At 51.9% G+C, this 12,158-nt stretch overlaps 1 protein-coding gene across 2 annotated transcripts in view; it reads left to right on the forward strand.

Annotated features, from left to right (window-relative positions):
* The first annotated feature begins 1,376 nt into the window (after positions 1 to 1,376).
* GALNT10 (polypeptide N-acetylgalactosaminyltransferase 10) overlaps positions 1,377 to 12,158 on the forward strand; it is a 225,921-nt gene continuing 215,139 nt past the window's right edge. Inside the window, exon 1 of one of the 2 annotated variants that reach the window (XM_067732357.1) lies at positions 1,377 to 1,601. In XM_067732357.1, the coding sequence (XP_067588458.1) occupies positions 1,443 to 1,601 (159 nt within the window). In that variant the 5' untranslated portion in view covers positions 1,377 to 1,442. The remainder of the gene's footprint in view (positions 1,602 to 12,158) is intronic. The other variant, XM_067732358.1, reaches the window with a different exon arrangement.

Genomic DNA, 12,158 nt, shown 5'->3' on the forward strand with positions numbered 1-12,158 from the left:
ATCTCCATTGCCCACCCTGGAGCTGGAAGAACTGGGAAGCAGGACTCGTCAGGATGCTGGTCCAAGGCTGGGGGGCTAGCAGCTAGCCAGGCATGGGGGTCAGCGGCTGGGCTGGAGACCCAAGAGAATAAAGAGAACGCATGTGGGGATGGCAAAAAGGCAGGCAACCAAGAAGGCGCGTCGTCTCTCAGCATCAGAGAGGAAGCAATTAAGTGAAGACCATTGTAGGAGCCACAGGCATCACCATCGGAGGCGGGCCCCTTAGCGGTCCGTCCGCAGAGCCCGACGGCGCGACTTCCTCAGAACCCTCACCACGGTTATGGACACATTCGCTTGTCTAATGCGATTATGTGTTTAATGTTTCTACTCCCAGATGTCAGGGCTCGAGTCTGTTTTCATTTCATCCCGGTGCCTGGCACAGTTTGCCGAGTAGCTGAAGAGGAGATAGGAACCGACAAAAGATTTCGAGAAAGGGCTCCGTGAGCTGAGTGCCCAGAGGCACACGTAGGACTGGAGGGCATTCCAACTCCAGGGAGGCTGTATTCGCGTTAGAAAAAGTCCTGCAGAGAAGTTCCGGGTACCTCCCCGCCGGTTGGCAGGGACAACAGACAGGTGGCGGGGTGGGGGGGGGGGGTACAGCACCTCCCAGTTTACAGAGGGCATTCACACCTACTACCAGGAACTCGGAGGGAAGAAAACCAGGGCCCGCCCCACAGAACCTCGCGCGTGCAGCGCAGCCGCGGCTCCTTTTCCCGCCTGGGAACGCCGAGGCCCGCGGGGGGCAAAGGAGGTCCGCAGGTCCTCGGGACCGACGCTCTGGGGGTGGGAAGTCACAGCCCTACTCCCTGGTGCGGAGTGTCCGGCCGGGTTCCAGCACGATTTGCATATCCCTGGGGAGCCCGAAAACTCTCGGCTGGAGTCCGGAGCCAAAGTGGCCGGGCGGGACTTTGGGGGTCCCTGGGAGCGCGTCCCAGCCCACACCAGTTAGCGCCCAACTTGCCAACTCCCCGACTTTCGCAAAGCTCCCGCGGGCGGGGGAGCAGCGGAGGAGCGGGCCGCACCATCGCGGCCCGAGAGGGGGGAGCGGTCTGCACTGGGCCCTCGCCGCGTCCGGGCGGAGCAGAAAGAGCAGGGAGAAGGCCGCGGCTCGCGGCGTATGACTCTCGGCAGCCGACCCCGAGGAGGCGGGGTGGGACGCGCGGCTCGGCAGGACTAGGGGGCGGCAGTGTTGGCGGCGCCCACCCCCCCGCGGTGGCGGCGCGGTGGCGGAGTCCGGCTCCCCGGCCTGCAAACGGCGGAAGTGCCGCGGAGTTGGAGCGGGGCCGGCGCCGCGGTCGCTTCTCTTCGCTGAGGTACTGCCGCCGCCGGGCGGACGGGCGGACGCGCGGAGCTGGGGGCGGCGCGGCGGGGCCGGCGGGGCGCGGCGGGGCTGACTGGCCCCGATGAGGCGGAAGGAGAAGCGGCTTCTGCAGGCGGTGGCGCTGGTGCTGGCGGCCCTGGTCCTTCTGCCCAACGTGGGGCTCTGGGCGCTGTACCGCGAGCGGCAGCCCGACGGCACACCCGGGGGATCCGGAGCAGCGGTGGCCCTGGCGGCCGGACAGGTGAGTCCCCCAGCTGCCATGCAGTTGGAAACACGCTCTTCCTGAATTCACATCTGGCCTTCGGTTCCTTCCTTCGTCGGCCCCTGTCTGCCTCGTCAGAGTCAGGTCCAGAGACTCCTCGGTTCTTCCCATTGTTTTAGGTGGGAAAATTGAGGCTCAGGGAAGGATAGGACTTGTCCTACGCTATTCAGAAACCGAAGCAACTGATGCCCAGTGTGATGGTCTGTTTCTTACCATAGGTTACCATCCTCTTTTCTGTCCCTGTGTGGTGTCCCCTCACCTCTTCCAGCATCCCTCTCTTTTGGAGGATCCTACAGCCCTGTATCCCAGGATGACTTCTTCTGGAGATGTTGGTCCTTCTATGTGGTGTCCAGGTCTTTTCCGCTTTTCCCCCCACCTGCTGATCGCGATGTTTCCTACTCAGGTCAGCTCCTTTTCTTGTTTACCCATCTGCCCAGAGAGACACCTGGGCCTTCTTCCTCTCCACCCTCCTTCTTTCCCAGCCGTCTTTCTTTCCCAGATCCTGTGGATTCCTCGGCGGATGCAAGGATCACGCTCTCCTTGGAGCTTCAGGCCCTGGGAGATGGTGGTGGAGCTCTGGTCTTTGAGGGGCCTGCTGCCTTTGACTTTCTGGGAATCCAGAAGTGGGGGCTGTGGTGGGAGAACCCTCAAATTCCCCAGAGGCTATTTGTGCCCAGTGCTCTGAGGATGGAACATCAGATGCTTCCCCTGTCCCTTCTCAGAGTACCCATGACCCCTTCTGAACTTGTCCAGGCTGATTAGGTGTTGTGTTTCTTGCAGCCAAGACTGAAATCTAAATTACTTTTGCCTCCTCTGAACTCATCTATGTACATTTGTGTGTGTGTGTGTGTGTGTGTGTGTGTGTGTGTGTGTGTTTGAGAGAGAGAGAGAGAGAGAGAGAGGAGTACATGTAGACTGCTAGCAAAAGCTCTGTCACATCACTCCTACTGTCCTAGCTCCTAGGTGCCAGTGAGGCTATATATGCATGAACTGTTTGACACAGTGGGACATTTCAGGTTCTCTTGTGGGATTTGCTTGGTCCCGTGGAAAGTGGGTAAGTTGTGCATCAGGGCTGAACTTGACTGATGGTCGGCCGGATAAGGGAAGAGGCTGACTTTGGATGGTTTTCCTTTCTCTTCCCAGGATCAGGCTGCTGTCTTGAGTACAGAGGGCTCTTTGCGACAGGGCTGACCAGTTTGAAGGCAGCCTGTCATTCTGGTAATTGTTGCAAACCATCCTGGAGGACCTGGTTAATCCTTTTGGTAGATCTACTGTTTGGAAAGTAAGGCCCCAACTCCTTTCCTAAACCCCTGGTTCAAACCCTGACAGCTGACTTCGACACCTCTCTCTTAAATTCTGTATCTATATGGGGTTTTCCTTCATGAAATCTGTTCCCACCCTGTACTAGCATCAGGGTCAGGAGTTCAGGGTTCTGTCCTCAGCTTTACTGTTAACTTGCTGTGTGTGTCCTTGATCACCTCCCATCTCCCTCTCTGAGCCTCCCTTTCTCCATCTGTAAAATATGTTTACTGGTCCAGCTCCAGCTTTCTGTGATACCGTCAGTGAACCAATGTGGAGGACAATGGCCACTTCTTTTTCCTTTCCTAAGGCAGGAGCCCCTTGTAGCATCCCTAGCTGTGAGGACTCCTTACTGGACACAGCCCCAGATCAAGGGGGCATTGTCCTGCCCAAGTGCAGACTCTCCTTTGGAATAGCTGTAGCCAGTTCTGAAATAGCTCCTGACATTCTGCCTCTGCCTGGAGAAAGCCCTCGTATTTCATTTGCTGTGGATGCCAGAGAAATCCTGATTTTCATTTTCTATAGACCCAGATGTGTAGAGAGAAGGTCAAGGTTAACTGCCAGTTTAGCCTGAGCTTTCAAAGTAAATTAGTCACTTGCACAAGAGGGGATTGATGGAGTAAGGCAACCTTTTGGGCAGAGAGAGAGGGGAGCAACAGCTGGGCGCTGCTCGGAGCCCTTAACTGAAATGGACAGAGGGGCTCATCTGGGAAGGTCTAGTTCTTGTTCATTTCTTTTTCTCTGGAATATCATGAAGGGGAAGAGGAGAAAGAAGTGGTAAAAGGGTTTGGTGGTGGTGGTAGGGGGTGCCAACTGATGATCCTTGCTTTAAAGAAAATATCTCAGCCTCCTGGGAGCAGTAGAATGGAGCTATTTCCCCAGCGATCAGCTCTTCTAGGTGCCGTAGGATTCAGCATTCATCTGCTGCCTTTCAGGAACACCCTGCCAAATTTCCACACAGCCCCTTTTTGTTTCACTCTCCTGCAGATGCATAGCACTAGGCTTCGCCTCGAGTCCTTTTGAATGTCAGCTGGCCTCAAGGGAGGAGGCTGACTTCTCAGAGTGCTGGTGTTCCATCCCTCATCCCAGAGCGCTGGAATGTGCACGTACCACATCAGGCTGCTATCTGGGGAATCTGGCATCTCAAGCACACAGAGCTTCTTTCGACAGGGCTGACCAGTTCTGAGCTCAGCTTGTCACTCCTGTAATTGTTGAGGATATCCCAGAGCACCTCATTGATCTTTCGAGTAGAAATAACTGCAGAGGCTCTGGAGGGAAATCGGACAACAGGATTTTATCCAAATGAAAACTATATTCCTTGTGGATTTGAGAGAAGTTTCCTTGCTGGTAACATACTCACTGTTTTAGTCCTTTAACTCCTTGATTTCTCCACTGGATTAAAGAATACAGGATTTTAAATTCAGAGCGTTGGTCATCTGCTAGAACGTAAGTCTGTGTAACTTATGCTAGCTTATGCTTAGTGTACTACTGGAGCTGGGTAGGGCAGCTGATTTGTAAAGGACACACAAAGCTTCAAGGATTTGAGCATTCATCTGGTCAGACAGCTGGCTTCTTGGAAAGTAGCAAAACCAAGCAAGAAAAGCCAGTCTTGAAGCCACCTTCATTTTAATTTGGGGGGTGCCTCTCATTTCTAGTCCCAATCTGCTTAACAGCTTGGTTTAATTCTCAGATCTGTTTCATATTCCAGGCTTGGGAAATGGCTATTAAAAACCCGTGTTAAAGAAATGTGACGCAGTGCCTCCCCATTTCTGAGCCATAATCTCTTGTGAAAATGACTTCATTGGATAATAGCAAGCATGCAACAGAAATTGGTGGGATAATGGAATACCAACGACTTTAATTTTCAAATATCAAGAGTTTTTCTCATTGTTTCAGAGCTGAACTTTATTCTTAGAACATCCAGAAATCAATACTTCCCTCCCCCCGCCCCATTTTTTTATTCTTCCTGGTGGCAGAGCCTGACCCATCAGAAAGTTGAGTACCACAGAAATGTAGCCATGGAATGATTTGTTTAATTTTCTACAGAGGGGTTGGGATACTTTAGATTGCTAATCACTTCTCTGTCTGCTTGCCCAACTGAAATCTGATGCCACTGGGGAAGTGTTGTTGATTTACCTGAGCAAATCTGACTTCCTGCATTCTTTTTTCATCCTAGGCTTGCAGTTTCCTAGGGAGCCCAACTGATAAAAGTCTGGGAACAGAGGCCTGGGTTTTAGTTTATTATTCTCTTGCCCTGAACGCACTGTGTGACCTCAGGAAAGTGGTTTCACCCCTCTGGGCCTTAGATTCTCCACCTGTGAAGTGAGAGCTTAGATTCAGAAGGAGCAAGTTAAATGTGTGTCAGAAGAGTGCTTCCCCTCCCCCGGCCAGGGCAGACATTGCTAATCAGTCACTTTCCCTCGAAGCCCGAACTTGGCCTCCGACTGTTTCTCAACACTGCTACTCAAGTGGAGTTAATGGCATGTTGAATCTTATTTCAGTGTAGGGGATAGATACTTTGTTAGGACTTTCCCAACTCCAGCATCCTGGGGTTCTGTGAGTTTGGAAGCTTGTGTTGGAAAGGCCTGGATAGCAGAAGTGTGTTTAAACAGGCCGCCATATCTACCTTGTGATGAGACCACTACTTAGGGATATGTTTATACTCTAATGCCTCCTCTCAGGCTGTGTTCAGCCTTTAATCTGTTGGCTCCAGTGACATGATAACAAAGAATGGAATCAGGAATGTAAAAGCAAAGGCCCATTTAAAGGATAACCATCTTGCTTGCTAATTGTACCTTGTCGGCAGTCAGCTCTTACACAGAGATGGCATCAGGATCTCATCAGTAAAAGACACTCTGAGGCAAACTTGGCAGCCAGAAATGTGTCCCGTGGCAGCTAAATGCTCACAAGGTGTTTGCAGTGGGCTCTGTATTGTGCAAATATCTGACTGTATGTCATGTATGCATCAGAGCCAGCAAGGGAAGAGCTGATGCCCCCGATGCCCCCAGGAAGACTTAAATAATTTGATTCCTGCTTCTCAGAGAACCATTGTCCTCATGCCCAAGAAAGGAGGTAGCCTATACCTGCCTGAGTTCCTGTGGCTAAGGAGTGCATTGTGGCCTCTCCTCCCAGAAATGTCTTAGAGTAGAAACCGCATCCTCTTCTAGCACATAGCTTAAGCCTTGGCACTTGGAAGACAGTCAGAGCGTGTTTGCTGTAGCATCTATGCGTGTCAGAGCAGGAACGGTGCTACAGAAGTTATCTAGTCCAAGCCCCTCATGTAGTAGATACGGAAACTGAGGCCCAGGAGAGGGGAAATCAGTTCTCAGAGGGAGGGAGGCAGACCAGAGCCCAGTTCTTCTCCAGGTTCTTGCTCTGTTTCACCATGCATGTTTTTTCCCTTTGCATCCTAATATTTGATCATTCTCTATGATTATATCCCTCATGAGCCAAGATTATCACTCCCAGTTTTGGAGGCCAGTACGTATTGAGACCGATTATCTGCTGGAACTTACCGGGCTTTTTTGCAGATCTATTTTTGTAAATTTTCTTTCCAAATTTTGACAGTTTTAAAGCAAGTGAAATGTATTAAATTTTAAGGTGGCAGTGGGAAACAGCAGGGCAATAGAGGAATTAAAAGGATGCATAGCATGTGGCACCATTACTGCTCCCTGTGGCAGACAGAGCCAATCTGAGTCTAAGAGCCACCTCAGATTCTCTCAGTTGCAGTTAACAGAAGGAATTAAGCCACGTAGGCTGAACTGAGTAAGGGAATATATTAACTCCTGTAACTGCAGTAGACTTCAGGTGTGGTATGATCTAGAGGTTCACATCGTAGACTGAGCCCCCAGGGTAGCAAGAAATGGTTGTAGCTCTTTCTCACCTCGTATCCACACCCAGATCCTACAGGAGAGAGTCTGCTTCTTCCGGTAGCTTCTTTATAAGAGAGTGGAAACTTGTGTCCTATAAACTGTAGCAAGACTCCTTGGGTGTTATTGGCCCAATGTGGATCTAAGCATTCACACTTGTCAGCAGGATGAGCTGTGCTGATTGACCTAACCCACCCTGCAGCTAGGGGTGAGGTCAGGCCACCCAAATCATAGGAAGAGCAGTTTCCAGGAGAAAAATCTGGATGCTCTCATGGGGAGGAGGGGAAATGAAATCTAGGGATGAAGCCAACAAATGTCCACTCCAGAATCCTGCTGACACAGTGTCCCGGGCAGGCACTGCGGGGCATCAGACCCGGGCCTTGAGATGAAACCTCTCTGCCATCTTGGACTCAGTTTTAGATACTGAACCTGCAGTCTGGAGGTCCATATTCTCATCCCAGCTCTGCCACCCCCTGGCTAAGATGATTCACTCTGTGGGCCTCAGTGACCTCCTGGGGAAAGCCCAGGCGCAAATGCTTCCTGCACAGGGTAAGTGGAGGGTTAAGATAAGGAGCAGTTAAAAGCTGCTTTTATTTGATCTTATGAGTTCTGCTGCCGCCTTCCTTTCCCCTCACAGGTGTTCTGAGAGCTGTCCCTCTCCCCCACTCCCACACCCCCCCATTCAAAGGCAGTTCATTGAAAATTTGTCTCAAGCTGAAAAAGAACTTCTGTCTCTTCAGCTTCGACTTTTTTTCTGCCTGGCCCTTCTTAGCTGGAGGAGGCGGAGTGTTCATACTTTGGAAGCTAGAGGAAGCTAAACAATTCCACTTGCTGTGGTGGGTGGGTGTGTATTTATGAGTGTGTAGCTTTCTCTCCATGTGTCTCTCTCCTCTCTCTTATCTTTGGATAGTTCCTGTTTGCTGCCCTCTGCTGAGTATAGATAGGAGAGGGAAGGGGAAAAGCAGGCCCATTTCTTCCTTCTCTTTGGTTTTGGGAGAATTCTGAGCTTCAGATGCTGAATGGTCTTCAGATTTCCTAGGTGATAAAAGCCACAGTATGAAATGACACTAACAAGAAAGATGATGATGTAGATGATAAGATGGTAATGTCAATAATAATTAATAGCAGCTACCATTTATTTAGCACTTATTCTGCTAGGCATTGGACTCATAAGCCCTTTACCTGTATGTCTTGTTAAATACTCACAATTATAGACAGGTGGGAGCCAGTGAGGGCGTGGAAGCTCACAGAGGTACAGGTATTTGCCCAAGGATGGCCCAAGGATGCACAGCGTGTGGTTGTGGAGCTGGTGTTTGAGCCTGTGAGTCTCTGACCCAGCGCTGAGGCAGGAGAAAGACCCTGCTTTCCACACAGCCCCTCCACCCCTCCTGTGAGGCTGCCGTGGGGGCCCAGATGTCTGCACAGAGGGGAGTGATCATTGCTCTAAGACTGAACTTCCTCGGTGAGCCCACAAGGTCATTTGGTGACCTTGAAGAGGAGCCTTCACCCCACCCCTGCCGAAGCCGCATTGGCATAAGGACTCCCCAATCTCGCTAGATTGAGACACTGTGGAGCAACGTGTAGGGCTTTGGCTTTGGAGCTACACTGCCTGGTTCAGGTCTCTGGCCTTGGGCAAGTCACTTGACCTCTGTGCCTGGAATTCTTGGCCTGTAAAGGCATAATGTTAACTCTATGGGGGTGGGCATTCTGAGGGTTGGATGAGTCACTGTGGGTGAGACCCTGAGCACCAGGCCTGGTACAGAAAGCACTCAGTGAGTGTGGCGGTGCCTGGCTTAGAGTAGGGATCCATTCTTCTTGGCCTCCCTGTGGCGGAGGGAGGGAGGGATGCTTATATTGTCTCTGTCTGGAAGGTGGAGGATAGGTGGTTGGCCTCATGGCACAGGCTGCTCTTTGTACCCCACTCCCTGACTCTTTGGAATCTGAATCAATCATGGGGGGTGCCCACCTACTTCCTCCCCGAGGAGAGAACACAAATCCTCTGCATCCTTCTAGGCAATATTCTTTGCCGCTTCCAGGAAGTATTCTTTGGTCACTCTAGCCCCCAGGGATCTCTCACCCTGCTTTAGTTCCCCTGAGCCCCTGGCTTTCTCTGCCCATTTAGACCAGAGGCCTTTCCAGGAAGGCATGGTCCTGTCTTTCTTTCTGCTTCTCCCTCCCTGCCCCTGTCTGTGTGTTCTGTGAGCCTCTGGACCTCCACACATGCTGCTCCCTTGCCTCTGACACCCTTCTTCCCTGCCATCTTGCTGCTAAACCTGACTCACCCCTGCTGGGGCAGCCTGGGGTAGCGGTCTCTCCTCAGGGGTCCAGAGCCCCTTATGAAAACATGCAGTGTAGTCATCGTTTTTGATCTGTCCAGCCTGTCTGCTCCTGAAGGAACCTCCGTCCCAGTCACCCTCTCTTGGTTACCCAAAGTATTTGCTGAGGGACTGAAGGAGCAGGTGAGTGAGTGAATGATGTGTGGGTGCTCGGTGACTGCTGGCCGAGTGCAGGAAGCCTGGCCTCAGGGAATGGTTCTTCTGGAACTGCGGGGCGCTTCGGCGTCCCTGAGGAGCCTGGTAACGGTGGAGGCTCCAGGACCCGTGCCCAAGGAGCCTGCTTGGGTCAGTCTGGGGTGGGCCAAGGAGCCATGTATTCAACAGATCCTACCGAGAATCCAGCAGGGAAATCTCTCCTCTCCGCCCACGTCCCCAGCTTGTCAGCACCCCCAGGAGGCAAACCTCGCCTTCCTCCCCAGGTGCTTACTCCTTTCCCCCCAGGAGCACTTGGAACATCTATTCCTGGGGAGTGTGTTTAGCTGCAGCTTCCCCAAGTTGCCAGCCAGCTCTCCCCGGGGGACTCTGGTGCCTGTTAATAGTGGCACCGTGTCAAATGCAAACAGCTCGGAGTCTGGGATTGGCATCTGGGATGGGCCGTGCCTTTTGCAGATCCCTCCGCAGTGGGCCACAGGGACCCTCTGGGGCCCTAAAGCTTTGCTTTCCGCTGGTGCCTGTGATCTGTTGCCTTTCTCAGATGGGTCCTCTGCCTTCCTGCTGTGGGGGCAAAGGTGAGATGCCCACAGAGGGGGCAGGTATTGAACTCAGGGCCTTCCCAGGAAGGGTCACGTTATGGAGACCCTAGGGGCCTCTCCCTTGAGTTGGAGAGAGTGTGTGATTGGGAACTGGATCCCTGATTCCCAGGCCCAGCTCTGCCTTCTCCTAAAATGAGCACAATCAGCATTCCTTCGTCGTGTCGTGGTGATGATTAAATTACATTAAAGGTAAGAAAATGAGCAGAGAGGTTCCGTGATGTATCCGGGGCCACACAGCTGGGAAGTGATGGAAATAGGGTTCCAGCCCAGGTGTCTCCCTCAAGCAGCGCAGAGCTCACAGCCCGAGGCTTCCTCCTGCTGCCTTGCCATCCTCTGACCTTGGGTGAGTCCACCCTCTTCCCCGGACGGACGTGGGAGGTTATCACTGAGAGCCCCACGAGCCTGGTTCTTGGATCCATTGTGTTGGCTCTGGAATGCTCTTCTGCGAGCCGAATGCCTCAGTGCAGTATTGCAGCAGGTCCCACGGGCCGCCTGGAAGCCTCACTCCTGGGCAGCTTCCCAGTTAACTGGGGTTGTATGTTTGGGCTGGTCTTGCCCTGTTACAAATGTCAGCCTCCTGGAAGAGGGAGAGCCAGGGCTGCTGAGCAGAGGGGGCTGGCGGGGCTTTGGAGGAAGGTGGTTTCCTAAAGGGAAACAGGTTGGAAACATCTTGGCGGGGGAGTGTGTGAAAATTACTTCCTGCTGCTAAAGCACATTGTATGTGCTCAACTGAAAACTGTTATTTTTGCATGCCTCCTCCTGAGTATTGATCCGTCAGCTGCTGACAGTTAAAATGCATACCTGTGTGCATGCATCTGTGAAATAACCAGTTTCTAAATTCAGCACCTAACTTTACTGAAAAATTAGTGACTGTTTTTGGGGCACCAGGGGCTATAGTTTGAATTCCTGGTTATTTTATTGGTAATAAACCTTAATGGCTGTCTCCTTCAGATAACTTCTTTTATTACTTTATTTGACGTTTGTATTACTTAAAAAAACAACAAGAACCGTATATGGTATTTTATTGGAGGTTGCAAACTGGTGGCCTGTGGGCCACATGTAGCCCAGAGACATGTTTTGTGTGGTTCATCCAATGCTGGCCCATAAATGGTTGGATGTCTTTATTTTTAAATGTTAGTAAGTTGTTGTCAGTACCTAAACATTGGAATATCTCACATTTTTAAAAATTATCTTTTCTGGCTTTTGGGGGAAAATGGAAAGGTCTAGCAGCTGGGCCCGGGTTACAGCATCACAAAAAGTGGCTGGATCTGTGTAGCAGCTGCCCCATCTAGACAGGCTCCGGCTCTTGAGTTGGCCGTGGCCCCTGCCACACTTTGTGATCTCAAACCTGGGTTCCTCACCCTTTCCTGTAACTGTGCTGGCCTCTGGGGACATTTGAGTTTGGGAGCCCTCTTTATAACCTGTGTCCAGTTTGTCACTTGACAGATGAGCCAACCGAGGTTCAAAGAGTATAAGTGACAGGACAAGTTACAGAGCCAGTAAGCTGAGGCTGGTCCTTCTGACTGTAAGCCTAATGCACTTTCCAGGGGGGAACAGGTGGTTACTTGGAAATGTAAAATATAAGCCTTAGGCTCTTGAACAGACTCACTTAAGTTTATATCTGGATGATTCCTGCTCTCTGTGAGACTAGGAACCATTTGCCTTGCCTCTCTGTGTCTCTAGGGGTTCTGAATCTGAGGTCCACCCTGTCTAATATAGTTTGTTCCAGCTGTGTCAGGGGTGTGTAGGTTCATTAGCAACGACGTAAGCACAGAGTCCACTTCGTTTTCTGCCTGTGCTCCTTGGCATGTCGGGGACCCGCAGTATGTACACTCCTGTTACAGGGGGAGTGTTAGGAGTCTGTGAAATGAGAGGGAAGATGGCTTTCCCAGCAGAAACGGCACATGCCTTTTGTGGGGGGCTGGGGGGCCCTCAAAGGCATCCGGAGGGCATTTCTGGAAAAGAGCCTGTGTGAAGGCAGTTCAGCTGAATGTAGCCACCCAGGTCTCTGAGGACAGGGCCCTTTGCCAGGGCAGGAGTGGCTGCAGCTCCATCCCCCTCCCTACTGGAACCTTCCCTTAGAGGTTCCAGGTGGCTGTTGGTACGGCAGTGGGGTGTGGGAGGACAGGGCACAGTTGGCGTGGTGACCAGTGCTGGGCTGAGACTTCCGTCACTCTTTCCGCCCTGGCACCACAGAGGTACCAATAACCTGCATTAATCATTGCACTCTTGCTGCCTTCCGTGCCTGGGGCCCATCTCATTTCTCCACTGTTATAAGTG

The sequence above is a fragment of the Pseudorca crassidens genome, chromosome 3, assembly GCF_039906515.1.
Source record: "Pseudorca crassidens isolate mPseCra1 chromosome 3, mPseCra1.hap1, whole genome shotgun sequence".
NCBI classification, from domain to species: domain Eukaryota; kingdom Metazoa; phylum Chordata; class Mammalia; order Artiodactyla; family Delphinidae; genus Pseudorca; species Pseudorca crassidens.